The sequence below is a fragment of the Lepeophtheirus salmonis genome, chromosome 6 (assembly GCF_016086655.4).
Source record: "Lepeophtheirus salmonis chromosome 6, UVic_Lsal_1.4, whole genome shotgun sequence".
Lineage (NCBI taxonomy): Eukaryota > Metazoa > Arthropoda > Copepoda > Siphonostomatoida > Caligidae > Lepeophtheirus > Lepeophtheirus salmonis.
In genome coordinates, this window is record NC_052136.2 from 29156817 (window position 1) to 29184139 (window position 27323).

Genomic DNA, 27323 nt, shown 5'->3' on the forward strand with positions numbered 1-27323 from the left:
CCTATATAGAAAGGGGACACTTCAAAATGAGGTAAAACCCAAAAATAAACAACAGTTAACAACAAAAATCCAATATATGGTCATAATTATTATAATACTATAAAACATTTTCATGAGATGTCAGCATTGCTGATTTTGGCCATTTTAGTGCCTCAACAACCAAGTTTTATCACTATAAAGCCCCTTTTTTCATTAATATTAAGGAAAATTGTGAACTATTGAATATCAAAATGGAACAAACCAAGGTTAATAGAAATATGTACATTAAACCTTACGTTTCATAAAAAATACAATAAAATAAAATATAGTTTTATTATATATCAGACCAAAATTGTATTAAAATTTATTATAATACCGTTATACAATTTTATTTCCATATTGTAAATAAAAAACTAATTATTAAATGACAAGAATCAGATGGTTTTCCCTAATTATCCTACTTTTATCGTCCTTAATCAAAAAAACTGTACAAATCGAACCATATTTAAGAATTATCAGTGCATGTTACTTTAATGTCATTGAAATGTCAAGGTTTATCATAAGCATAAAATAGTATTCAATGCAGATGCTAAGACTTTTTTATGTATTCTTAAAGCCATTTAATGAAGTTTCATCAAGATTATTTTGAAATTTGTTCATTTTATGTAGTAAAAGTATAAACTATGAGCCCCAAGGATGGGATTTCCTTCAATAATAATGCAATTTGTGACGTCAGTGAGAAGGACTAAAAGAATTATGCATAATTAGTAGACCATATTGACAGCCACGACATTGATCTTAGAAATATGTGAATTACTTGCAGGTTTCCAAATATGTATTGTAAAATAATAATATAAATATTCAATTGAAAGGCATAATATATTTATATTCGACATCAATTAGTGTAGTTTTTAAAAAGTTTGGCATTTTGATGCTAACTACACAAGGAATTGTAATTTGATATATTTTGACTTGTGTAAAAATAAGGATTTGATATCGTTAGATTTGTACATAAATGTAGAAACAAAGAAAGAGAGAGAAAGAAGGCGATACTTTCAAAAATATATAAGTGCGCTCCACTTGGTACCCTTACCAAATAATGAGGCGTAGTGAAAAAGAGGAAATAATGTTACTTGTAATGTAGTGTCTGTCTGTATTCCAAAATGAATCACTAAGAAGAAGAAGAAGAAGAGAGAGTTTTGTAATGGCGTACGCGCCAATTTTTTTTAATTTGTGTAATACAAAAGGAGCGCTTTTTGAGGGGAGGAAAGAAATTTTCATATATTATTATTTGATAATAAGTGATAGCTAGTACTGCTTTAGCTAGTCGAAGGGCATCTATTGTCAGCTGTCTGTATTTCGCTTTTTTAAACAAAGAACTTTTTTTCTTTTTGTATAGGAAGCTATGTATATTATCCTGCCTGCCCCCATTGACGTCATTACTTCAACAAAATGAATTCAAGCTAGGTTAAGGGAGTTATTAACTGTAATACTTTCTGTCTTAACTGCTGCCATTATACATAACATATGACCTTGTTCTGACCTTAAATGTAACTAGATGAGGCTTGAAAGTCTCGTCTACTATTTTGATACTACTATATCTTCCTCGTGGAATGCCAATCTTCACTTTTCAATTTTGCGTGTATTGCACAGAACACAGTTATTAAGCTTTTTTTAAAGACTTCCATAAATTTAAGGTGTGTGCAGGAAATAACCAAATGCATTTTTGAGTAATGATAAGGTATTTCTTATAAAATGCCGCTTTATTCTTTTAATTATTGCGGGCCATTGGTGACACTTTGTTGAAATACTATTACCAAGGTAGTTAATGTCTTGATAGTGGCACCAAATAGATTCAAAACGTATATTGCAAAAATAACAACACATTATTTTTAATTTTGTTCATTTCAAAATATCATTTTGTAAAACTTACACTGTTCTGTCCAAGAAATCGATATATGATCACCCTAATGTTAGATTAAAAAAAAAGGAATAAATACCCCTTTACCTTTTTTGTTATGTTTCATAAATGAGCTTTACGTACCCCAATCAAATGTGTGGTGGAAAGCATGAGATTGGATGGAAATGCGTGAGTCTCAAGATCATTGGGTAAGAATTTAGAGCTCTGATAACATAAGATACTGAGAGGTCTATTAAAATTCAAACACTTTGAATTTTAAACTTTAGCCGGATATAATTTATTAATTAACAAGAGAATTTTAACAAAATTAATACTATAAATATATATATGTCTGAACTCTCTTAATCATTAATGTAGCCGTCCTAAGTGGCATTAATGGCTTCTAGGCGGCAGAAACCCCGGCACACGCCGCAAATGTAGTTCTTTGTTATAGTGTCCAAGTGCTCTCTCAAAGTGGCTTGGAAGGTCTAGTTATTTGGTTACGAACACTGCAAGACTTCCCCTCCTCGATCTGTACACAAAGTTGAAGGGTGGGCATCAGGGCTGTAGAGGGGAGCCAAAAGTGTAAAAAAAAAAGAGAGATATCAAAAGTGGCCTCTCAACCCCCACAAAACTCTTTCCATCTCTTTCTATCTTTTTTGATAGTTCTCTTGAGTCTGGTGTGAAAACCCAAGATCTCTTGAATGGAACCTCATGGACTTGAGGGGATTGGCCTGGGGTATTTTTTTTAAAACTCATACCGGTCCAGTTAGCCATTTGTTACAGTGCCCTTCTTCCTTTCCAATGTTTTAGACTTGCTGACGGAGTAGACGATAGTCCTGGAGACGTACCTTGTCAATAAGTACGAGAATGGAGATTTGTCGATCACGTTCAAGTGTCATTTTCTTGACTAGTACGTAGCTAACGAGCTCAGGTTTGTTTTGTTTTGTAACTAATTGTTTACGTTTTAATGTATCGAAATATTAATTAATTTATATCACTCAACCTTCATTAATTATTGAATTAGTAAGTGTTTAGATTTCAATGGACCAACCGGTATTGGAGTAAATTATGATCGTAATAATCGGTGCCACGTGGAGCTCAGTCACCAATAATTTTTCAAATAGTAATTTTCATCTACCTAATAAAGGTTCGTGAGGGGGTGTAAACCCCATCCTGAATAAAACCGTGACGTAAAATTTGTCAAGAAGAAAAACAGTTATTATTATTAAAACAATCCCGTTTTTTCCCAAATAATATTTTGTCGACTCTTTTCAAAAAAGTCAAATTTGCCATTAATAAAAAAAATCTGTCAAAATTGTAAAAAATTACTGAATTCAAATAGTGATTACGAGACTGAGTGGTGTCTAAATCGTATATCAACTTGAATCGATGAACTATTGGTTCCAATCCTATGTTTTAAAGATTACTAGAGAGAAGGACTGGAGATAGAATTCAGTCAGCTGTTGACTGTAGTCCACTTATTTCATTGCTTGTTATTATTTGTGATTTCATAACTGCAACCAAATCAATAAGGGGAAATACCCAAGAGAATAGAATTTTAGGACCGCAGTCTATATCTATCTCAATTATGTCTACTGTCATTCTCTCTAATAAATAGCAATGTCTACGAAAGACTTAAAGACATTTGAATATCCAAATACCGATGTAAATATGGAGTGATTTTTTGTTTAAATCTTGTTTCCTTCAAACTGTATTTTAAAAATATTATTCTTTTTTTCAAATTACAATAATGTATAGGAAAGTAATTTAGATGAATTTTAGAAAATACATTTTGTATTCAATTTATATAAATATACGGGTTTAACAAAGTAAGTCAAATAAATGAAACAATATCTGCGTAAAATTTGATGTTGCACAATAAAATGGATAAATAATTGAAATTTGTAGCTCATTGGAGCTCAAGAAGACACCTGGTGACTCCAAATTGAGTACGAAATGGCTCAAATATAAGATATTTGTCACGACAAAAGTTTGCTTCACTAAGAATTTAACATAGAAGAACATAATTGATCCTTTTAATTTTTGAGACATTAAAATTCAATTTCAAAGTTGGGAAGTGGTACCTATATTAATAAAAAAAAGTTTGTATGTATGAATGTATGAAAAACAATCACGGAGTAGATTGTATCTAGTGCTTTCTGATGTATATCATAAACATATTTTGGTCTAAGAAATAAAAATGTAGTTGTATTCATGATCTATTGCAGTTGTGTGCATATAGCATCAGACGTGTATACAGGTTCAACTTTATATAGTGATCCATCATGTAAATCATATAAATATTTTTAATCTAATAAATAACAATGTAGTCGTTTGTCTGACATATTCCAGGTGTGTACATGGAGCATCGAATATGCAGCACTGTTTTTGTGCTTACTCTCTGATCAATATCATAATTCGTATGCATTTACAGTGTATGTTAAGATTAGAAAAAAATATAAACGCTCGTATGTAAAGATGAATTGATTCTCGGAAGAATTTTGTATCCCTCTTATTTGTGTGGGTGTGAGAGCGTGTCGGTGCACTGCACCCCTGTATACCTTACTTATCCCTCTATTATTGTGCGTATGGTATGGGTGGAAACACGAACTAGATTTGTAACTTATCTCTGATTCATTCTTTAATACGCATCTTTTTCTTATCATATTTAATCTCCTTTTTTTATGTCTAACAATCCCCCCGCCCTCGTTCCCTTTCATTTTAACTGTAACCTGCACTACATTTGCTATATTGTCGAGGCAGTCAAGCAAGTTTGTGAATCACTTTATAAATCCATGTTTTTTAAAGATTAAAGTTATTATTATTTACAGTTTGTATTTTGCTCAATTAATCTCTGTCTCTTCTAAATAAACAGTAATTTCCATTCGCACACTCCAAATAGTGAGGCGTCTCCAGGACCATCATCTACTCCTTCATCAAGTCCAAAACGTAGAAGAGGAAGAAGGACTCTGTCAAAAAGGTCAAATTGTACCCTTATGAGTTAAAGAAAACACCCAATGCGAATCCCCTCAAGTCTATGAGGGGCCATGCAAGAGATGTCGGGGTGTCACACCAGATTGTCCAGAAAGCTATCAAAAAAAAAAAAGGGGGAGGGGGAAAGAGCCTTGTCTAAAGAGAGAAGCGACAAGACAGCTATTATTATAATGAAACAAACAAAGATTTACTCTTATCCAAATTATGTTCAATTATTCACGCAATCTGGAACAACAAAGGTAGAATAATAATGACTGTTAATGGGACTTTTGTAGATTGCAAGGAGAATCAAACTGTAAATTTTCTCTAAAAAATACTATCCTTAACAATGACACGAGACAAAATATGAGCTTAGCTCAGTAGACTTTTTGAAACCTATCAAAATTCAGGATGATAGTTTTTCTCTGTTGATGTGTTGGTAGTCTCATTAGCATAGACTAGTTTTTGTTAATATTTTGGTATGGAAGCTTAATTAGTTGATCCCAAGCTATAAATCAAGTTGTAAAACGAAGAACGCGTGATTAATATTTGCCTAAATATAGTTTGGTCTGTTTAACAACCGACACGACTTGTTTGCAGTACATGACGCGAGTATCTTGGCAAACCCCAAGAGAGTTTTGATGGATACTTATGAATGAGGATCAATGTGAACTGAAATGACCACTCGGTAGAACGTAAAACCTCTTCCTAAACTCAAATAGAGTCCTGTATCTCTATTTTTCCAAAGTTATGGTCAATTATGCATTTTTTTTACGTTTTGTGTTACCTTGACGTCTTATAATTTAATGGTTTCTTAATGTAACCTTATAAAATCTACGTATCAAGTTTTATCAAAACCCATCGTTAAATTTTGCCGTAATCTTGGTGACTAAGAAAAAAAAAACAGAAGCCAAAACATAACCTCGGTTCAACTTCTTTGGCGGAGGAAAAAATCCAAGTTCAATGCAAAGTTGAAGCACAAAGAAATGATACCACGGAGTAATGTAAATTTTTTGACTTAAAATTTGAGATCCTGTTAGGTTTTGATAGGATAGAGGGAGCTCTAGGGGCTATTCAACTACATTATAGATATACAATAATATATGTACAGCAATACTTTGTCATACGATTTTAATTGGATCCTCGATGTAGCTCATAAGTCAAATCCATTTATCCTAAAAGAAATATCCAAACAAAATTAATTTTGAAGTGGATCTTGCATTCCGTCAACAACTCTGAACCATCTCTTACCATAATAAGAATCAAATATTATGTTATTTGTTCGTATCTTAAGGTATATCTTTGTTTTTACCCTTTACCGCCCATAAATGATGTTCATAGCCACGGACTGAAGATTTTTTTATCTACGACAGCCTTACTATGTCAAACTTCCGATCGAAATCCTTTTGTAATCAATATACATTTATTTCCTTTTGATGAAGATTTCTCTCCTTAATGAGGAATATACTTCCATTTCTTATGGCAGATAAATTAAACAAAGAAAACCACCTAACAAAATCTTTAATCTCATGTTATGGCAACAAAATAGAAAAGAATTATGTATATATTTATGTAATTATAAACAATTTTTAATCTATTTCGAGAGAATTTTTTATAGACAACTAGATTAAATTAAATTTAAAAGAGATCTGTTTTTGGAAACTGGCAACCTAGGGCACACTAAAATGAAAATTGAACACACTCTTTTTTTATTTTTGTCCTTGACGGGAGTGCAAAATAATGTTTCTCCTTCAAATGGCTTTAAGAGTAAAAAACGACTTTACATCTATATAGAATACTACTAAGTATCAATGATAACCATTGATATTTAAATAAAACCAAAGTAATAGGAACTAAATTAAAAAAGATTTGTTCAATTATTATTTTTTTGATCGATTAGGGAAGATAAAATTAAGATAATTAGAAAAAAAATATCTTATTATTTCCATTTATAATAATTTATTATGATATACAATATGGAAATACGATTGTATAACGATGTAACAAGATATTTTTAATACATTTTAGGGTCAGAAATATAATAAAATAAGGCCATCAAGGCATATATTTTTGAAAGAACGTAAGGGTTGAGTCCTTTTATTTGTTTGTCCCATTTTGACATTCATAATAATTCAAAATTTTATTTAATAATTATGAAAAATGGGCAACATCAACAATCCTGACTTTATGCGAAAAAATTTTTAAAAGCGAGAGCAAAATAATCATCTATCTAACTAATCTGGTCTTAAAAACTACACTTTTTTAATCAAATTGCATAAAAATTCTTCAAGATTCTTGCTAAAATGTTTGTTTCTGAAGTAAACATCCAAAATCATTGCAAAGAAAAAAATTTCAACCACTAAGTTTTTATCCAAAAGTTTGATTAAAGTCTGAATTAGCTCCATTTTATCTAAGGAGTTAAATTTTCTATAATAGATGTATATGTTTTATTTCAAAATTGTATGAAATTAAAAATATATAATACATATTCAATGTATTTAATATGATAATTATTTTATTCCAAAACTATATAAAAAAGAAATTTAATTAGATTTGGAAATAGAAAAGTTATGAGCTTCAAAGTTTCAATTTATTGGATTTACTTCATAAATATATAATATTTATTTTGCACTTCAGTCACAATAAGAGCACGCCAAAAAAAAAAAAAAAATCCAAATGTATATCAAGCAGTAGTTTTAGTATTCCTTGGTTTACCTGAAAGCTTTAATTAATTTGGCTATTAGTGTTGAGACTTGGAACAGAAGCATTTTTTTTTGGTTCGGTCTGAAGGGATTTTTTCTAAACCTATTTTTCTGCGGTTTAAGACCTTGACTGATTTTTTTCGGTCTCACTTAGGAAATTAGAAATTGTGACTTATTATTAAATCGCTTGTGGACAGCAGCATCCCACACAAGACGTTTGATGAGATTTTTGATAAAATTAAACTGATTCCATCAATTTGACTCTGATTTTTAAGAAATTGAATATGGAATCTTCATTTGATTAGAGTCGATAATTGTACGAGTCGACTATACATTGATTTATCCATTTTTATCCTTCGAATTTAGATGGTTTTGGAGTATGAATGGTTAAAATGGTGTTAAAATCGTTGCACATTCACGATTTAATAGTCATGAAATCCAATCTTCTGGTGACAGAAATATCCGTATGTTAGGTTGTGCAACGTCGCTTATAATTGATAGCCATTGATACAAAGATTTTATCAGACTAAATATTTTTCATATTTGGTGTGTTATCCTGCATTAATTAGTCAAATCAGGCCATTATTCACTAGAACATCATAACATTTATTAGAATTGTATTTACAATAAGTAAACGTGTATTTCCAAACGATAAATTTATGGGTACTCGGTAGAGCATAAACCTACACATAAAAGAATTTTCTTATTTATTCCGGATTATACGTTTGCCACGTTATTTTGTTAAACTTAACCTCTCAAAAAAATAATTTGAGATATGATTATCAATTTGTTCAAAAGTTATGTTTGATTTTGCAGTTTTTAAAGTTTTTCATGACCTTGACATGTAAGTTTATTGGCTTCTTACAGTCAACATATATTTTATATATGATAACAGCTTTAGAAAATAAAGAAATCATGTTCACGTTGCAACTACAAAAAGTATTGCACTCATCTAAGGTCTTATTTTTTTTACATCTATGGGGAAAATGTTCTTTATAAGATCTAAGTTACAAATTTTGAATACAATATTGTATGTTACAAAAACGTATATCCTCATTTCCCCCTGTAATGTATGAAAGTTTGTCTTCCCTTCGCAGAATTTATATTGTTAATTCAAAGGGCGTTGTTTACTTATATGCTTGTGAGCGAGAGAGAGTGGCACACTCTTGTGGAAAAAAAATGCAACTTTGTTAATCATAATATGATTTTATAGAAAATATAGGTTTATATAAATTACATAGAGGGCACTGTAACATTTATTTAGAGCATGCGCTATTTTTTTAAACAACAAGCTAAATACTGGCACACCTCCAAGCGGATAATATATATTTTGCAATTAACCTTTTTACAATTATAAAGATATAATATTGGTGGTAAAATTACCTAGAAGCACGTACTTTAGTTATAGAGCAATATTATGTCCACTCTTCAGTGTCCCCTAGTGGGGAAAAAAATTATCGTATCCCACTATATTTGTACAAAATTACTCACGTGGTCATCGATTCGCCACTTGGTTCGTAACCTTAGATTAGTTTGTCCACCAATAAAATACATAAGTATGAGTTAAAAGCATATCCGTTTAAAAGTTTGCACTTCTTTGACGTGCTATTGGTTACAACTATATATGTCAAAAGTAGGCAACCTTTGAGACATGGAGTAGCAACTTCAAGATTTCTAATCAATGAGTGTGCCACATACAAAAATAATGGTAAAAACACACAAACTATGGAAATATGTTCTAATTTGCTCGTGCAAGTCAATATGCCTTCACGTGCCAGCAGTACCCATGATACCCTTGAGAATCACAGAGGCAGGAGAGCCTTTTCTAGAAGAGTTCTGGAGAATAACCCGAGATGTTTAATAAAAAGACGTCTGGAGCATTTATGTATCTTCCCGATCACCCTATTCTAAATAATGCGCGATACATTTTTCAAAATCCCTTTACAAAACTCGAAACAAAAGTGGTTTACTATAAATTAGCTACAGGGTAATTATTTACCAATAATAAAACCTTAAACTAATTGGAGAAATATTTTACATTTTGTAATCGAAGTAGACTCCTCTAGCCATCTATTCTATAGTCGCTCTAGGGTGGTCCCCTTCCGTAAGGCAGCAAAAGGTTTAATGTTCAGTGATTTCGGAGGGATGATTTTGGAAAGGGACTGGCGTATAATGATGAACCTGGCATTGGAAGAAATTATGAAGCTGGAGTACATCATAACAGACTTCATACTATCAATTGATGAACATAAACAGAAAAGTAGCTGTCCCACACCACTCTCAGTAAACACGTCATTAGAAAATTATATGAACATGATGATGACCCTTCTTTGATACACATCGCTTGTTATATCATCTGATCAATTTAATAATATTTCTTTTACACGTTCACGCTAGCTTTTTCTTGCGTTACTTGTTGTTTCTTATTTATTTTTTTGTTTTTTTCGTATCATCTAACATAAGAGTCTTTGAAGTTTTTAAGGTAATGATGTATAAATTATTGTTATGTTTCCACTTTTAATTTAATTATAAATTTTTCAGTTCTGACATTATAACTGTTTATTTATTATAACAGTTTTTTATCTGTATTGTATTTGATTTGTTACCATGATTAGATGGATAATTGTCCCGGTTTTTTTTTTTTTTTTTTTTTTTTTTTAATGTACAAAGTTTTATCATTTTTTATACGTACGTAATCTTTTTATCTTTTAGTACTGAATTGCTATTATCTTATATAACCCTTTTCTACATACTCCTTCTTGACTACCAATTTATTCATAAATTGGTGACGGGCTATATTACGTTGCTGCTTAAGCTGCTATAGCTCGAGAGTACTTCATTGCCTGTGGGAGTGATCCCAAGACACATGATTTTTCTACAAATGGGCAAATTCTTGTAAAGGAGTCGCCCTCATCGTCTGTGAGGGATTTAGGGGTGAGTCAGCTCAGTCCTTTCGTCCTGAGTGGGAGGCATTGTGGTGGGAGTCCTGGTTGGATGAATTTTTTGATTTACTCTTCATTCTTTGGGGGAGGCGTCGGCTTTACTCCTACATTGTGCTGAAAGCTAAGTTCAGCAGTGGCTTATGACATTAAAAGAAACCAAGAAGGGAGATGAGGATGATTTTCAAATAGTCGTCAGGGCCATGTCTGATACTTTTTCTCCCAAGGAGTCTGTGCTCTTCGAAAGGTGTAGACTATCAGAAATGAAACAAGCCGAGGGCGAGCATATAGATGATTTTGTAACACGAATCAGAGGCCAGGCCAAATATGGAAAATTAACGTTTAGATATTGCTCCTCATCTACCGAGGACAAAATTATTATTATTCTGAGACATACTGGTCCTTTCTCAAAAAGGTTATTCAATTGACCAGATCTATATAGACTTCGTCCCTCAATACTAGTGAGATGGAGCGAAAAGACGATGTTTTTCTAGTAGAGTACAACGGGCAATAATCTCTAATCAAAGAGACCTCCAAGAAGTGGATCCCCTAGACCAAACATCTTCCACCTCAAAAGAAATGTTTATTTTGCAGCCATAAGAATATATTGTTGAAAAATGAGTCCCCGGCGAGTACCCAAAAATGTTTGAAGTGTGGTGTAATGGGACATTTTGCAGTGTGATGTAAAGCATGGACCCATTCAACTTCAGCATTACTTTTCATATGGCTAATGGTCTTGAGGGTTAGGCTATTGCTTATTTTGTGGTTCATGGTTAAAAAAATCAATTTTCTCTTGGATTTGGGTGCCATTGTCAACATATTTCACATTAAATTTGTAAAATTAGATCGCTTAGAAGGAAACCCTTGTTCTTTAGGAGTGGTTGGAGGTGATAAAGTCAAAACCTAAGCCACAGCCTTGCTGAAAGTCTCTCTGGATTGAACAAATACCGTTAGTAGGCGATTTGTGGTAAACCGGTGGGCCAGTTCTTGCTTTCCGCATTTTATTGATTTTGATATGGTGAAGCTGCAGAACCATCCAAATTTGTGTCACTCTCTAGATTTAAAAAAATCAAAACTGGAATCTCTGATTAAATACAAATTTTGAGAAGTATTTAAAGACGTCCAAGTAGTGTAGATGAAGACAAATAAAGGCCAGATTCACTTGAAAGAATATACGAGCCCAAGCTATATCAGTCTACGCCTTGTACTCCTTGCCCTGTGAGAGAAAGTCAATAAAGAGCTTCGGAACATGGTCACTAGAGTAACACTAAGTCCTGTTGTGTCAACACTGAAACCAGATGGACACGTTAGGATTTGTGGTGACTTCGCTCATACGATTTCTTACATGATACATACACAACTCTATCCGTTACCGCAACCGAAGGAGGTGTTTGCAGATCTTGCAAGAGCAAAGTTCTTCATAAAGTTGATTTCACGAGGTGTTACGAGCAATATGCTCTCAATCAGGGGTCTGAGGATATCTTCGTTATCAATACGTTGTTGGACCTCTTCCAGTATAATGTACTGTCCTATGGACTGGTATATACTCACGCAATCGTTTCAGTAGTACAGCAGAAGTTATTTCAAGGCGTCAAGGTCTATATTGACAATAAATTGGTCTTCTTGAAGAGTAAGCAGGCGCATATTAGAACTTTGGAGGAAGAATTTCATCTGATTCAAGATGCTGGGGTGAGACTTAAGGCAAGGAGCGAATGAACTCACTTATCTCAGATTCAGCATTTACAAAGAAGGTCACTTTGTGGATCCGGAACTGATCCGCCCTTTCTGAATTTTTCATCTCCTACTTCGTGTACTGGAGTAAAGTCCTTTTTAGGGATGGGGAAATATTATGGAACTTTAACTCTAAACGAACTTACATGAAGGATTGTAATTTCTCGTGGTCGGAGAAGTGCCCGGTTAGTTTTAAGAAAAATTAAAAAGCTTCAGCTAACGCTACCGTTGTCACACCTTATACTTCACGTCCGCTCACAAATTCGACTGATGCCTCAACTGTTGGATTGGTGGCTGTCCTCTCACAATTCATTGAGGAAGTGGATCTACCGATGGCTTTTGCTTCAAGGAAACTTACAGTGGTTGTCATTTTAACATCATAAGCCCCTGGTATACATTTTCAAACCCGCAAAAGAGTTACCAGGAGTTGTGTTGGTGAGATTATCTCTATACGCTATGCTGCTCTCCACGTTCAACTATGAAATAGAACATATCAAAGTAACGCACAATCTTACTGCTGATGTTCTTTCAAGACTTCCCGTTGACGACGTAATGCAGAAGAAGATCCGACGGACGTGTTGATGGTCCAATCCCTTTCTCAGTCAGTAGCAGTCGAGTCGTCTATCCTCGTTAATATCCCTCAGGAAACGGAACTATTCAAAGTTATTGAAGCCGCTAGAACTGGAAATTGGAAAGATGTGACTGAGAAGGCATTTACCCATAAGAGGAATGAGTTTCTTTTCTTGGGAGTCAGCTCGTGGTTTCGAACCGCTTAAAAAGACCTTCCAGGACGATTACACCTGAACCACCGAGCCGTAGTTCATATGAGTAGCTCGAACGTTGGTTTGGTGCCACAGAATTGACTTAGACATTGAAAATTTCGTACACACTTTCTCTACATGTCATTAAGATAGCTCAAACCCAAAAACAGAATACACACTTTTCTCCTGGACGTTGTCTAGATTATCTATCCTTCAAATGAAAGTATTAATTGACTCTGAATCCAAATGGATCGCAGCTCAAGTAATGAAGGGCATGTCGACCATAGCAACATTGAGACAGATATTTCATTGGTGTTCTGGCTTTGGATTTCTACAGGAAGTGCACACTAATAATATTCCTCAATTTTCAAGTGAGATATTCAAGACAAAGTTGTCTAAATGGAGGGTGGTCTTAGTTTTGTTACCTCCGTATCACCCTCAGTCAAATGGTATAGCTTAAAGGCCGTTGGTGTTGTCGAATAACTACTTCGAAAAAATCAATCCTTGTCTATTGAAGAGCTACTATTTGGGTATAGGTCAACACCGTTGGAATGTGGAAAAACACCCACAGAACTTTTACTTCCTCGTCTTTTACGTACTCGTTTGCATGGATTGTTGCCTAATTCCAAGGATCAGTTGTGTCTCTCACAAAATAAATTCTTGCCTACAATGAAAGTCGGGGTCCGATGTCACTGACGGGAGAAACCAAAATGGGTTCTGGGAACTCTAGTTAACCCATTGGTAGCAACACTATGGTATGTCAAATATCAAGATGATCTATGGGGAAGAAACTTTAGTCAATTCCACCCTAGAAGGTCGTCTTGATTGGGGGTTCATGTCATGTGGGGGGCGGAGGTATGGTGGGGGGTAAGATTTGGTAAACAATATTTTTAAAACATATCTTTTTAATTTCTATATATATAACTTCCACTTATTTAGGTATATCTTTAACTTAATACTGTTATGTATTATGCGAGGAACATTATATAGCTCTTCGCCAATTTATGAATAAGTAGGGAGTTGTGAAGGAGTATGTAGAAAAAGGTTATATCAGAGCAATTCAGTACTAAGTGATAAAAAGATTATGTACGTATAAAAAAGAAAAAAACTAAGTACATGTGTAAAACAAGAAAAATCTAAAACCGGGATAATGAGGGTGACAATCAGGTTGTACATGTAAAATGCTGGGCCAAAAGCAGTTTAAACTCCACAGCCACTGAGTTTCTAAGCCCCAAGAAACCCTTTTAATATGCAATAATACAGCCTCGCCCGCAGGCTTACAATAATGTTGCTTCACAATGATATTACCCACAATGATTTTGTCTCACAGTTCTAATGTACACAATAATATTAGCCCAACAATTTTGTCTGCAACCTTTTTACTACAATCATTTTACCAGACACCCTCTAAATCGTAAATGGTATCACCCTATACTTCTATAAAAACCGAAGAATTTCATAAAAAAATACAGTGAAATTATTTGAAGCTTCCCCAACATACTTATTGATTACTACTACAATTTGAATGTTTTGGTCAACTACGATGGTGTCAACTTCTTCTTCACATGACAAGTCGTTATCTTTATTGTATCAGACAACCTTTCCTCCAAAAGAAACAGAAAAAGGACCAAAATCATCTGGTAGTGAACCAAATAAGTCAGTTGTACCAACCGCTATTTAAATCATATATACTCGCAGACTGTCATTGTCATATTATTTCTTCATCATTTTTAAAATAAATTACATATTATTAAAATCTACATAGTAGTTTATTCTATTTTATTTTATAATATTACTTAGTAATATTTGATTAAAAGAGTAGCTATGATTAGATATTAATATTATTATTATATAAGAAAGAGCCAAAATTTATTCATAGAAATAACAAAATGGCCAATATATCAGTTATATAAACGACGAGGGATCAACAAGAAATTGTATTCGTGTACTTTTGGAAACTAAGCATAAGTACAGAATAAATTATTATTTCGTGTATTTATGAAAAATAATAAATACATTATAAAATATCCATGACGTATCAATGGAGAAGATGGAATCTACAGCTGATAAAAAAATACAGAGGTTATTTTTGTGTTAGCAAGATGACCCCGTGATCACTATGTTTTTTTATTTATATGATTGAAACGGTGTACGGTAACTTATTGGGATAAGGACATTTTGTATTAAAAAGAATTTCTTATAAAACCATTTCGTATAAATTTATGAGGAAACGGGGCATAGACTTTAGGAATTGTCATTTTATACCCCGAATGGTGGGAGTGCTTTCGGATCCCGGCGATACTTAAGTAACTACTAAGAGCCCCTTACATACCTCCAATTGTACCCCCAATATTGGGGGTGTTTTCGTGGGTTCCGAAACGGGATGCAACCCACCGTCGATACTTGAAGAAACTACTAAGAGTCCTTTACAACCCCCCAAATCGTACCTCGAATATTGGTGATGTTTTCAGATACCGCCGGGTCCCAAAACGGGATGCAACTCACTATTGATACACGAAGAAACAACTAAGAGTCCCGTACAACCCCCAATCTTACCCAGAACATATAGCAGATGATAATTTTAAGCCAATTAGAACCCGAAAACATCAAAACATCACCAAACATGCGGGGTACAATTGAGAGGTTATGAGGGGCTCTTAATTGTTTTTTCAAATTTTGGCGGTAAGTTTGCATCCCGTTTTTGGACCTGGTGGTACCCGAAAATACCATAAAATATTTTCCGGGTATGATTGGAGGTGGGGATTATAAGGGACTCTTAGTAGTTTCTTCAAGTATTGGCGGTGGATTGCATCCCGTTTTGTGATCCAGTGGTACCCCCAAAACACCCCCAATATTCGGAGTATAAAATGACAATTCATAAAGACTATGCACCGTTTCCTCATAAATTTATACGAAATGGTTTTATTCGAAATGTCCTTATACGAAGTTACCTATTGCCAATTGAAACACTCATGTTATCTTCAGAGGGAGAGTAATTTATAGAGATGTGAAAATTGATATAATTCCGGTGATATTAAAAACCTCGATTTAGATAATATCATATAAAATATTTTAACATATTGAAACACGACATATCTACTGACTGAGTGATTACAATAGTTCTTCATGCCTCCTGATGACGTTTGAATGTTCAAAATAGGGAATAACGAGGCTATATAAATAAAAAAAATGAACGCGTCTGTTACCAGAAAAAAATTCCTTTATTACAATAACATGTCGATTTTGAGGTGCATATATATATTTAGGAATGTTATTAACAAAGATGACGTCACTTTATAATTTTTCCTCGTGGTGTATGTATTTTTTTCTTTCCTCCACATGATTCATCTGATTAATTTCATAGAGGTAATTAAGTTACTTCTCAGTCCCACTAACATGAAATAAGTCGTCTCGTAGTCGGCAAAGTTTCACTCAAACTGATGGGCATGGTCATTGTTTCGATAGATTATAATAAGGCTAGTGCTGTGACTTTTGTTGAGGTGACTACAATTGCCCACTATTGCTATCAGGTTCTATTTTATAAGATATTTGTTAAATAATAAAGGATATTGATAGAAATGATCAAATTACTATTACCAAATGTTCATTTTCTTTTTTTCCTCCATTCTATCTCAACAATTATTGCATCCCTTTTCATAGCGTTGCAGAAGAATAATTAACAAAGCGGAAAATAATATGAAAAAAAGAAACCGAAAATATACCTGCTCACACTGATAATTTCTAGAATGTATGGAGTGCGAGTAGTTTAGCCGCCATGACGTTATATTAGATCAGCTGCAAGCAGCCGTTAGAAGAAGGAAATAAAGACGTATATAGTAAGGACATATAGTTTGAAATTACTCCGATATCGAATAAAGAGCACCTTTTCAGTTTGCACGTTCAAAAAGTTCATATGATATTGATTTCCGTCCTTAATAATTGCTAAGTCTATAAATATCTTTTAGCTAACCAACATACTCTTTTTTTTAATTTTTTGACAATACGCGCTTGCCGGGATTCCAACAAATTCTACATTTTTAGTAATGTTTTCACTTAAGAGTCTATAAATAATTATAAGCAAATTGACAGTCAATGACCGATCCAATATTTAGTAAATCAAATTCAACAGTATCTAGAATTATGGAGCGTCTATTTTATATATAGAGAGGGGTATCTGTATAGCAGGTAGAGCATTGATATGGTAACACTGAATTATAAGTTGTTTCCCTCCTTTCAATGTTTTTTTTTATTACATAAAGAGCGCATGCTCTAAATACAATCAACGGCGTCCTTTCTCTTCTCTTTGTGAAGTTTTTTTTTCTTATTGCTGGTATCATCAGAATACACAACAAAGATATGAGGAAGATGAAGAAAGGTTCCGTGTGCATTGAATATAGAAACTGCACATTCATAATTGGAGCAGGAGTATTAAGGAAACAGTTTTTATTTATGCTTTACTATTTCGAAGGTTTATATATGCCTAAAATGCAGGTAAAATGATTTGACATATTCTTCTAAGAATTGAGTTAATTTAAAAAAAATCATTTGAAATCATCTTTTTAGGCTACCAGTCCACCAATAAATTATTTTATTCTAGAGAACATTGATAAATTCGTGAACAAATTTATACTTGTGAATAGCAAGGGCATTGAAATCACATTTCAATTTAATCTGAACGTTAGAATCTTCCATTCAAATATAACGTACTTACTTTATTTGTCAGAGAAGAGAAGGAAATAATAAATACACACATTCTCTTTTTTTCCTTCAGCTCGTGGCGTATTGGGCAGTAGAAACATGAAGGAAAAAAAAGGAAGAAAAAATTAAGAAGACATAATATTAATATGTTCTTTTCTTTTTGAATATTACAAGTTACAATATTTGACAGTATTTATTCTTGGTGTCGATTCAAGCCTACTTTATGGAATAAACGTCTATTATATTCATTGCATAGGTACATTGACGAACATCTCATGACCTTTCTTTTCCATCTTAAAAGTTCATATGAATAAATCACCTATAATCTACAACTAAAAAATGAATTAAATATGACAAACGGTCCAGCTAGTCTCTGTTGATAGCCTTGCTAGAGCCTCTGACGTAATATGTATGACCTGTATTAGATAGAACATATGAGTTTTTCATGACAAAGTAGAAGAAAAAAAGTGTTCTTTTTAAGCACATTCGGTTCCAATTTGGTGACGAAATTAATTGCTGGCACCAAATTGGAAACAAGTATCCGTTCACATATGAACAGAATCCTCCTCCTAAATAAATATATTAGAATAATTAATCATCACATATAATATTAATTACGTAGTAGGAATGGTACTCGAGGTTATAGAGATTTTGCCTACTGATGACGTAGCTAAGAATCCTATATACATCACTTTTTCTCTATTCAGCGTGAAAATAGTAAAAGAAGCCACGCATTCTCCCGCTTGTTAAATAATAGGCAGAACCGGCAAAGAAGAAGAATATGATGTCAGGGTTACCATATATGAAGTTGAGGCACGCCCGATATTTTTTTTTAAGAAAAAGAAAAAAAAAATATTTTCCTCTCTCTTCCCTTTTATTATTGTGACAGTCCCTGCCCGAGCTAGGTTGTGTTTATTCTGGTTGCTGTGTACTACACAAATATTTTTCGTAGCTGTGACATATTTCTTTCACTTGCAGCTGTTTTTCAGGTATTTATTATTTATATATAAATTATTACTTATATTATTTGTGAACTCCCTCCCAATTTGTTAATTTGTTACGCCTTCTATTGACGAAATAAAACAACAATTATTGCTGTTAATAGCAAGGGATTTCTGTTTTTTGTTTTTTTTGTAGGGGTGGAAGTTAAATGCAGTTTGATACTCACTTTTGGTTGAAAAGAAGATTAACTTGTTGGAATTGCACATATATAATTTATAGGCAATTTTTTTAAGAGAAATATAATTAATTATGTTTGTACTTCTATGTATTTTAGACGCACTGAAGGTGGAAAATCTTCAAATCTGGAACTTGTTGAAAGAGTTCTTTCTTGACGTCACAGTCAAGTAGGAGGGAAAAACTGAGAATCAAAGTCGGCAAAAGAAGTGCACTTGCCTGAATTACCGGGAAAATTGAAGAGTGCATTGTCGTCAAACCCCACTGAAAGGAGTTATCCGTTTGAGTAACTTAATATCTGGAGTAGATTTCGTGTCCTCGGTGAATGCCCAAAGTATGGGTGAGCCGGATATTGTAGTGATACGGGTTTGTAAAGACCAAGGGATTCAAAAGTTGAAGAACCAATGGAGCAAAAAATACCCGAAACTTAAGTCATGCTACGTTCCATTAGAGAAACTTCCGTTGTCAGAAGGAGGGCCCATAAAAAGTACTAAGGATCCCAAACCTGTCCATAAAAATGTGAGAAGGAAATCCAATAAAAGTATTTCACGTACTTCTAAGAATGGGCAACGATCTAAACCAAAGTCTAACGAACTCGATAAAGTTTCTACTAAACCCATAGATGTGGTGGTTATGGAGAGTAAACTTGAAGACTTTCCCTTTAAAAAGCCTATGAAATTGAACAAAGTAGAACCGAAAGTTTTGGCTGATGATGAACCATTAATAGTACACGAAGGGCCACACAATAGCAAGAAAAAGATGTCTCCATTAAAAGAAAAAGAATTAAAAATCATGTCCGAGATCAAACTTCCACCCGAAACCAAATTAACCCCTTTTCCTAAAGAGTATACTGATATGGCATCAATCATATACCATAACTGTTTTCAAATCAATGCATTACCCGGTCAAAATACACCTGCCAGTATTTATGTCCAGTTGATAGAGAACCATCGTAAAAATTGTCACAGATGTGACGCAATGATATGTGCAAAATTTTCTAAAACCCCATCACTTTTTGATCCCTATGTTGACAAAACCTTTCAACTAATGGAAATGGAAAAGCAGCTTCGGGAAACTCAAATGATTCTCAAAATGAGCGAAGAAGCTCGGGCAATAATGGATAATATGTATGAAGAAAAACTTAGTGCTAATCTTGTAGAAATTAATGAATTAAAGCGTATGATACAAGTTCTTATACAAGAAGAAGTCCCCAAAGATACAGCTGAGGTCCTGGAGCATCAGACACAGCCGATTCTTGAAACGAAGGAGAGAAAGTATTATACAAGTTGTGGATACAATATGATGAACATGACGGCTCTCCGTGAGGCTCTAAATAAAGCACAGAAATGTGGACATGGTAATATTTAATTCATTAGTATATTTATAGCGCTAATATTTATGTACTTTTAATATTTTTATAGGAAATTTAATTATTCTCGAACATGAAGATGAGCGAGATCACTTAGCCTCTCGACTTGTATTCTTATGTCAAACTTGTAAAAATGAAACTATTTTTTATACATCCGGATTTTCCTCTAAAACACCCGGATATTTCACTATCAATAAGGCTGTTTTGAACACTTTGGGACCTAATGCATTTTTCAAACTCGTTGATTTTGTGAAGCACACACCTTTTTCCAAACCAGCTAAGTTCATGGGTCCATTTCTTTCTGATAAGGATGGAACTAAAGACAAAGTTAAATTAATACTTGGGATTGATAAGTTTGAGTTCGAAGATTGGACAAAATTAGACCCTACAGCTCAGAAGCGTTCCTCCGTAGATTCCCGTGACGACGAAATAGAAATAATTGAAACAGGTGATCATGAAGGAAAACGTATCAAAATAAAGAATCTTGAGCCTATCGTGAATCTCAGAAACGAGGACTATGGAAGTCTTGTTCATTCTAATAAAAAGAACCTTTCCGTTGTAGATGAGCTAAAATTAGAATATTTGAGAAAGAATCCTGATAGACCAAGACTCCTATTCCCAGAACTCCCAGTAAGGCCTAAAATAGCACCTAAACCGATTTCTCAACTTTTGGCAAGTCCTCCAAAGCAATCAGTGACGGTTCATTCCGATCTTACTCCCATTATTAATTCTAATAATAGCATCAATAACTCAAACATTGTAAATGGCGGTACAAAGGCCATTATCAATACAGTCGATAAATCACCATCACTTTCAACACAAAATAAGGCATTATCGTCTCTACCTCCTATACTTAAGATTAAGCCATCTAAAGATTTACCTCCTGGAAGTAGGATTCTTAGTATAGCCCCTGGAACTAAATTAATGAGTACCAATGTATGCCATTCAACAAAACAAGATACGGGGCTGAGTCATGGTGTTTATCGCGTCATAGATGATAAAAACAATGAAAAGATTCTTATCATCAAGGATTTACAACAACCTGGCTCTCCGCCCGTTGCAAATATTGTTAATTTGAAAGCTGTTAAAACGAATAAATCAAGTTTGAGGGTTCCGTCATTGGTCTCGCAAGGTATTGCATTACCAATCGAAGAAACTGTGAATAAAGTAACAGTTACTTCTCTTCCCACAGTTTCAACCCTTCATAATTCAACGTCTTATAAATTAAATTCACCCTTCGGTGTTCATAAAGTTACGAAAATAGATATGAAAACTCATGTTCTCAACACAAATGGTATTAATTCTTCTGCCCCAATCAAGTGTACAACAAAAGTAGTGTCTGCATCCCTTCCTCTAACGACTAATGGGATTACAAATTTGATTCCAACTCACCAATTAATTCCTCCACCTTCTACAAAGCCTCTTAAAACCCTAATGACTACACCTTCTACTAGCATTTTGAAAATTCCACTTTCAAATAATGCAAATGATGCTCAACCCACTAAAACTAGTTCAAATAAAAGAAAAGCCCCTTCAGAAAGTGTCTCTGCTTTAAAAGAGACACAGGCGACGCTCCTCTCTCTTAAAAATAATTGGTATGAGTCTCCAGTACAAGAATCGGATCCGTTAGCGGATCCACTTGGCAGCGATGATATTAATATGGATTCAGAGTCAACAAAGGTAGATGATAATAATATTGAATTGAAGTCTTCAAATAATCCTTTGGTTAAGATAGTAAGCATTTTACCTGAAGAAGACGAGGTCGGAGGTAGTGGAGATGATGATAAACTTGTACCTTTATTGAAATGTGATATAGAAACGGAAAGCGATATTATATTGGAAAATACACAAAAGAGAATGAAAATAAGCTGTTAGGCACATCTATTATTATGTTATAAAATTGTTGATGAAGTAATACTTCAGAGATATAATATTAATTTTCAATTTTTCATCGAATATTTATGAAGTCAACTATGTGTTTTTTTCCTCCAAATCGTTTTAATATTATCCAACTTTTAACTCGTAATTATGTGGACTCAATATTATCCATTATTCAAATACTTTCCCCTAATTTAAAAAAAATATATATATCAAATCAAATTCAATAATTATCGAGTTCTATAAGTTAAAATCTAATAATGGAGATACATTAGTAGGAAGTATTGCTTCTGATATAAATTAACATTATATTCACACTTAAAGAATATCAGTCTATGTATAATTTCTTTGTTGTTAATATTCGAACTAATTCGTAATAAATAGTATCGAAAGTATATAGTGATTAAAGCGATTTGTGTGCTTAATTTATACAAGTTTAGGGCAGGGATTCCTAAACTTTTTATAACTCTTGAAGCTCCTAGTCGTAATTATTAATTAGAGAACAGCAAATTTTGCCCAAATATAACCTTGCAGAGTCCTATACGATACATTTTGGAGCCTCAATTGGGGATCACTGCTCTAACAAATGGTTTACTACTACAAAAAGTGTAAATTCGAGTGCTCTTGAATACAAAATTCGACACACAGTCCGAATAGATCAATGCAAAAAACTTTTATCCGAAGTGAAGAGAAATAATCCTATTTTGTATTAGTACATTAGTGACCTATATATAAGGCAATAAAACAAAAGAAACTTTTCATTACCTTAATAAATTACATCACAATTGACGAAAACGCCATCTTGGGGATCAAAGAGGATATTTTTACTAGACAAAATTGACCAATTCCCAATAAATCTTGATGAAATTTTATCAAATGGTTTTAAGAATACTAAAAGACTTAACATCTTTAATGAATATTACTTGATGCCAATGATAGAATAGGGCAATACTAGATTAAGTATTCATTGAATAGGGATATTTGAATTAAAGCAATGTAATATGTACAGAAAATCCTTAAAAATAGCTAGATTTGTACAATTATTATTTTTTTAATCAATTTGGGACCAAAAAAACATGTTTATTGCATTGTAATAGTTAATTTTTAGATACACTGTGAAAATTAGGTTGTATAATGATGTAATAACATATTTTAAATATATTTTAGGGTCAGATATACAAAAAAAACTAGCATTAGAGGGATACATTTTTGATAGACAGTGAGGTTTAAGTAATTTTTGTTGTTGTTCCCATTTCGACATTTAATAGTAAAGTACTTTTCTTAATATTAATTGCATAAGGGTTTTTATGCTTGTAAGTTTGGTTGTTTAAGACAGGGATTCTCAACCTTTTTCCAGAGATGTGCTCCTTGTAAAATATTTTTTTGAGACAAGTACCAAATAACGAGGGCAAAGCATTCTAATTTTCAAAGATGTACCACTTGTAAAATATTTATTCAAAATATTAAGTAAGCCCTGGAGTGCCTCCAAGAAATCCTAAGGTGTAACTGTATCCCCATTTTAGAATCACTGGTTTAGGGTCTCAAAATAGCCATCATCAACAATACTGAGGTCACATAAAAACGTTCTAACTGGTATTTATATTATATAGTCTGTTATTTTCAAGGTAGATGATTATTATAAAGTACCTTGGTTATTTTCCTCACTCAGAGCTCTGTTTTTTTAACAACGAAGATGGATGATTGTTTTTTTCAATTTCCTTAACGATGGGAACTTATGCAACTTATGTAGAGCGAATCTTCTTCAAAAATTATAATGGAATATACAAATAAGATAGTAATAAAAAGTGCCATGGGAATTCAAATTTTTTTAAACGATTTTCTACGTAAAAATTAAGTCCACAAGTGACACCGTCCAGACGTTTTAGGATCTTGTTGCTATTATGTGAAGAAGTTTATATATTTTTTTATAGTAGAAAAACTCGGAGCTGATTATATTTTTAATTAATTAAATAACACACTCATTTTCAAAGTTATTTTATATTATTTAGTGTACAAGTTGGGATTATGTAAAAGTTGTACTACATAGCAACTTCAAAAATGAGATGAATAATTTTTAAATGAAGGATTTACAGTACTTGGGATGGAGATAATACAATGATTGAATATTCCATGGATGATCCATACAATGATAATGTAATTTTTGACAATTTTTATACAATTTACAATAATATAAGTATTATCATTATGTGCCACATTATAAGTTCAAATGCCCATAGTTATATTACTCATAAACACCTTATAACCATTTAATTTTAAAAAATCAAAACGAAATGATACAATCAATTAATAGTTAGTAATTAGAATAACCAATGTTATAATTAAATATGGCCTTTTTAGACGAATAAATTGAACTTGAAAAATGTGCTTATACAAGTTGCATCTCTTCAGAAACTTGTTCAAAAGTTCCCCAACCCCAACCAAGAGGCTAGCGACGCCATTGGTTGTACTTATGTGATTTGATACGTGATTGATACAAATTGGATAATAAAAACCAGAGATATTTGTGATTTCTTAAGAGTCTTAAAGATGTATGCTTTTCGTGAATAACACCGGATCTATTAAACCAATCTGGATATACTGCACCACTTTAATGTATCATGATATCAATTAGCACTACGTTGAGCTCTCTACAAAGGCGTCGGAATTTATGTAATTGTCAAGGGAACCTAAAGAAATGCCTCTTAAGTTAATTGTAATCTCGTACGGCCCAAATTATTTAATATTGACGTCATAGTCACGCAACCTAGCAATATTATTCCAGAAATAATAGATAAATTAATCATAAAAGTGGGAGGGTGGCAATAACCCAAGGGGGTCCACAGGATTATTATATTGGGGGGGGAGGGGTAGATTTTTTTTAAATTTTCAATGATTTTGATTTAAAAAAAAATCCTACGTTTTCTCATAATTTTTTCTACTAAAAGAAAACCTCTTTGGATCTTAATTAACTCTCTTTTACGGGGTGGTCCATTGAAATCTGAACACTTAATAATTCAATAATTAATTTGTTGAGCGAATGAAATTATTTATATTCAAATTCGATATATTAAAGCATAAACAATTAGTTTTTAAGCAAAGCTGAGCTCTCTAGCTCACATAAAAGGCTAGAAAATGACACTGGAACGTGTTCTACAAATTTCCATTCACGTAATTCAAGCAGTTGTTTGTCTCCAGGCCCACCGTCTATTCCGTCAACAAGTCCAAAACATTGGAGAGGAAAAATGGTTCTCTCAAAAAGGCCAAACTGGAACCGAAATAATTAGAGAAACAGCCCAGGCCAATCTTCTCAAGTCCATGAGGGTCCATGTCTAGGGGAAGGCCAAACACCGAGGCTATCAATGCCATTGTCATCCAGCACTGTTCCCCCATAACAGAGGACTACATCCGTAGTCGGTATCAGGCCTTCTACCGCTACCTGGAAGCCATAATTGCCGTTAAGATTGGCTATATTAATGATTAAGAGAACTCAGACACACATTTATTCATAGTAATAATTTTGTTGAAATTATATTCTTAATTAACAAATTCTATCTTGTTGAAGTTTAAGATTCAAACTGTTCAGATTTTAATGAACCATTCGTTATTAGTTGTATTACTAGGGTTGTAAATCCTTACTCTTTTTTTAGGGTGCAACTTTTGTTGTTGTTGGCAACCTAAAGAGTTTTTATTTTTTTATTTTCTAAAGCAATTATAATTATTATTTAATTCTTGAAGAGAAGACATCTTAGTATAAAGCGTAACCCCGAGTGTCTGGCTCATTAATGACGCAGAATAACGATGTAATTGTTAGAGAGTTATGAGAGTAAGTCCTTGTTGAACTCAGAATAGAGGATCAAAAACGGAGTAATTACTCCCTATGTTCTTCATTAATACGGAGTGGAACTTGTGTTTATTTTCTTCATGTCATAGCTGCTTACGTCACACCAGCTAAGCTTTTCTCCTCAAAAACATTTTGCAAGTTGTCAGAGTTAGGATGTTCATTTCCTCTTTTTTTACATACTGAAAATACTTTACGATTTACATACCTATATATCACATAGTTTATTGCCACTTTTATATTTAATAAATAAAAACAAAAAACGCTAGGCCCACTCAGCCCCTGCTGTCGTAGTTAATGGAACACCTGATTTATACATTACTTTATCCAATGAGTATTCTTTTCTTTTTCTCTGAGGTAGAAGGACAAAAATATTTCTTTGAACTGAAAAATTGGCTAAATTCCAAGGTTTTGAACAACATACCAAAATAAGTAGACTAGTTTTTAAATCTATTTGTAGATTATACAAACTAAGTTTTAGATTTTCTACAAATGGCTCAACTGTCCACATCCAGCTTCAAAAACTTTAAAAATATCATGTTAGTTAGTAAGAAATAAATTATTACTAATTAATATTATTTGATGAATAATTAACATTTCTAGATATAAAGTTCTATATGAGAGAAATTCCCTCTCACGACCTATTTGCTTTGTCTAGTTATGGAGCCAAGTACAATTATATGTAGTTAAATCAAGTACAAATACTTCATTGAAATTTTAAGCACAGGTTTGCAGTTTATTTTTTTTAAGGTATTTGAGTCATTTATAAGCACCTATAATGTATTTCAATGCAAGTACTGAGAAGATTATATTTTACCTATTGTTTGATCTCAATCCCATTTTATTAGTTAAGTCTTCTTTTATAATAGTTGAAAACTTTGAATTTTAAACTTCAACAAGATATAATTTAATAATTAACAATAGAATTTGAGCAATATTAATACTATAAGTATGTATGTGTCTGATCTCGCTTAATCATTAATGTAGCCGTCTTTAGTAGCAATGATGGCTACCAGGCGGCGGCTGAAGGCTTGGAACCTGTAGCGGATTTAGTCCTCTATTATGGTTTCCCTGTGTTGGCTTGCATTAGCATTGAGGGCCTTGGTATTTGGACACTGTTGGCATCAGGTCTGTAGGAGGGCCAAAAGTATCAAAGTAGAGTACAAACGAACTCTAAAGACTCATTCAAAAGAGTCTTATAACGAAGGATATGGGGTTATTTCATTGTTGATTTCAAATATGGCCTCTCCATCCTCATAAGGCCCTTTCACCCAACTTTTTTAATGACTTTCTGGACAGTCTGGTGTGAAATCCCGAGATCTGTTGCATGGGCCCTCTTAGACATGAGGGGATTGGGCTTGGCTGTTTTTTAAACA

At 33.1% G+C, this 27323-nt stretch overlaps 1 protein-coding gene across 1 annotated transcript; it reads left to right on the forward strand.

Annotated features, from left to right (window-relative positions):
- Window positions 1–18556: 18556 nt before the first annotated feature.
- On the forward strand, window positions 18557–22504 carry LOC121119499 (uncharacterized). The gene is made up of 3 exons (XM_040714170.2): window positions 18557–18675; window positions 18963–20219; window positions 20284–22504. The coding sequence occupies exons 2-3, from the start codon at window positions 19199–19201 to the stop codon at window positions 22104–22106; spliced, it is 2844 nt and encodes a 947-aa protein (XP_040570104.1). The 5' UTR covers window positions 18557–18675; window positions 18963–19198; the 3' UTR covers window positions 22107–22504.
- Window positions 22505–27323: the final 4819 nt, after the last annotated feature.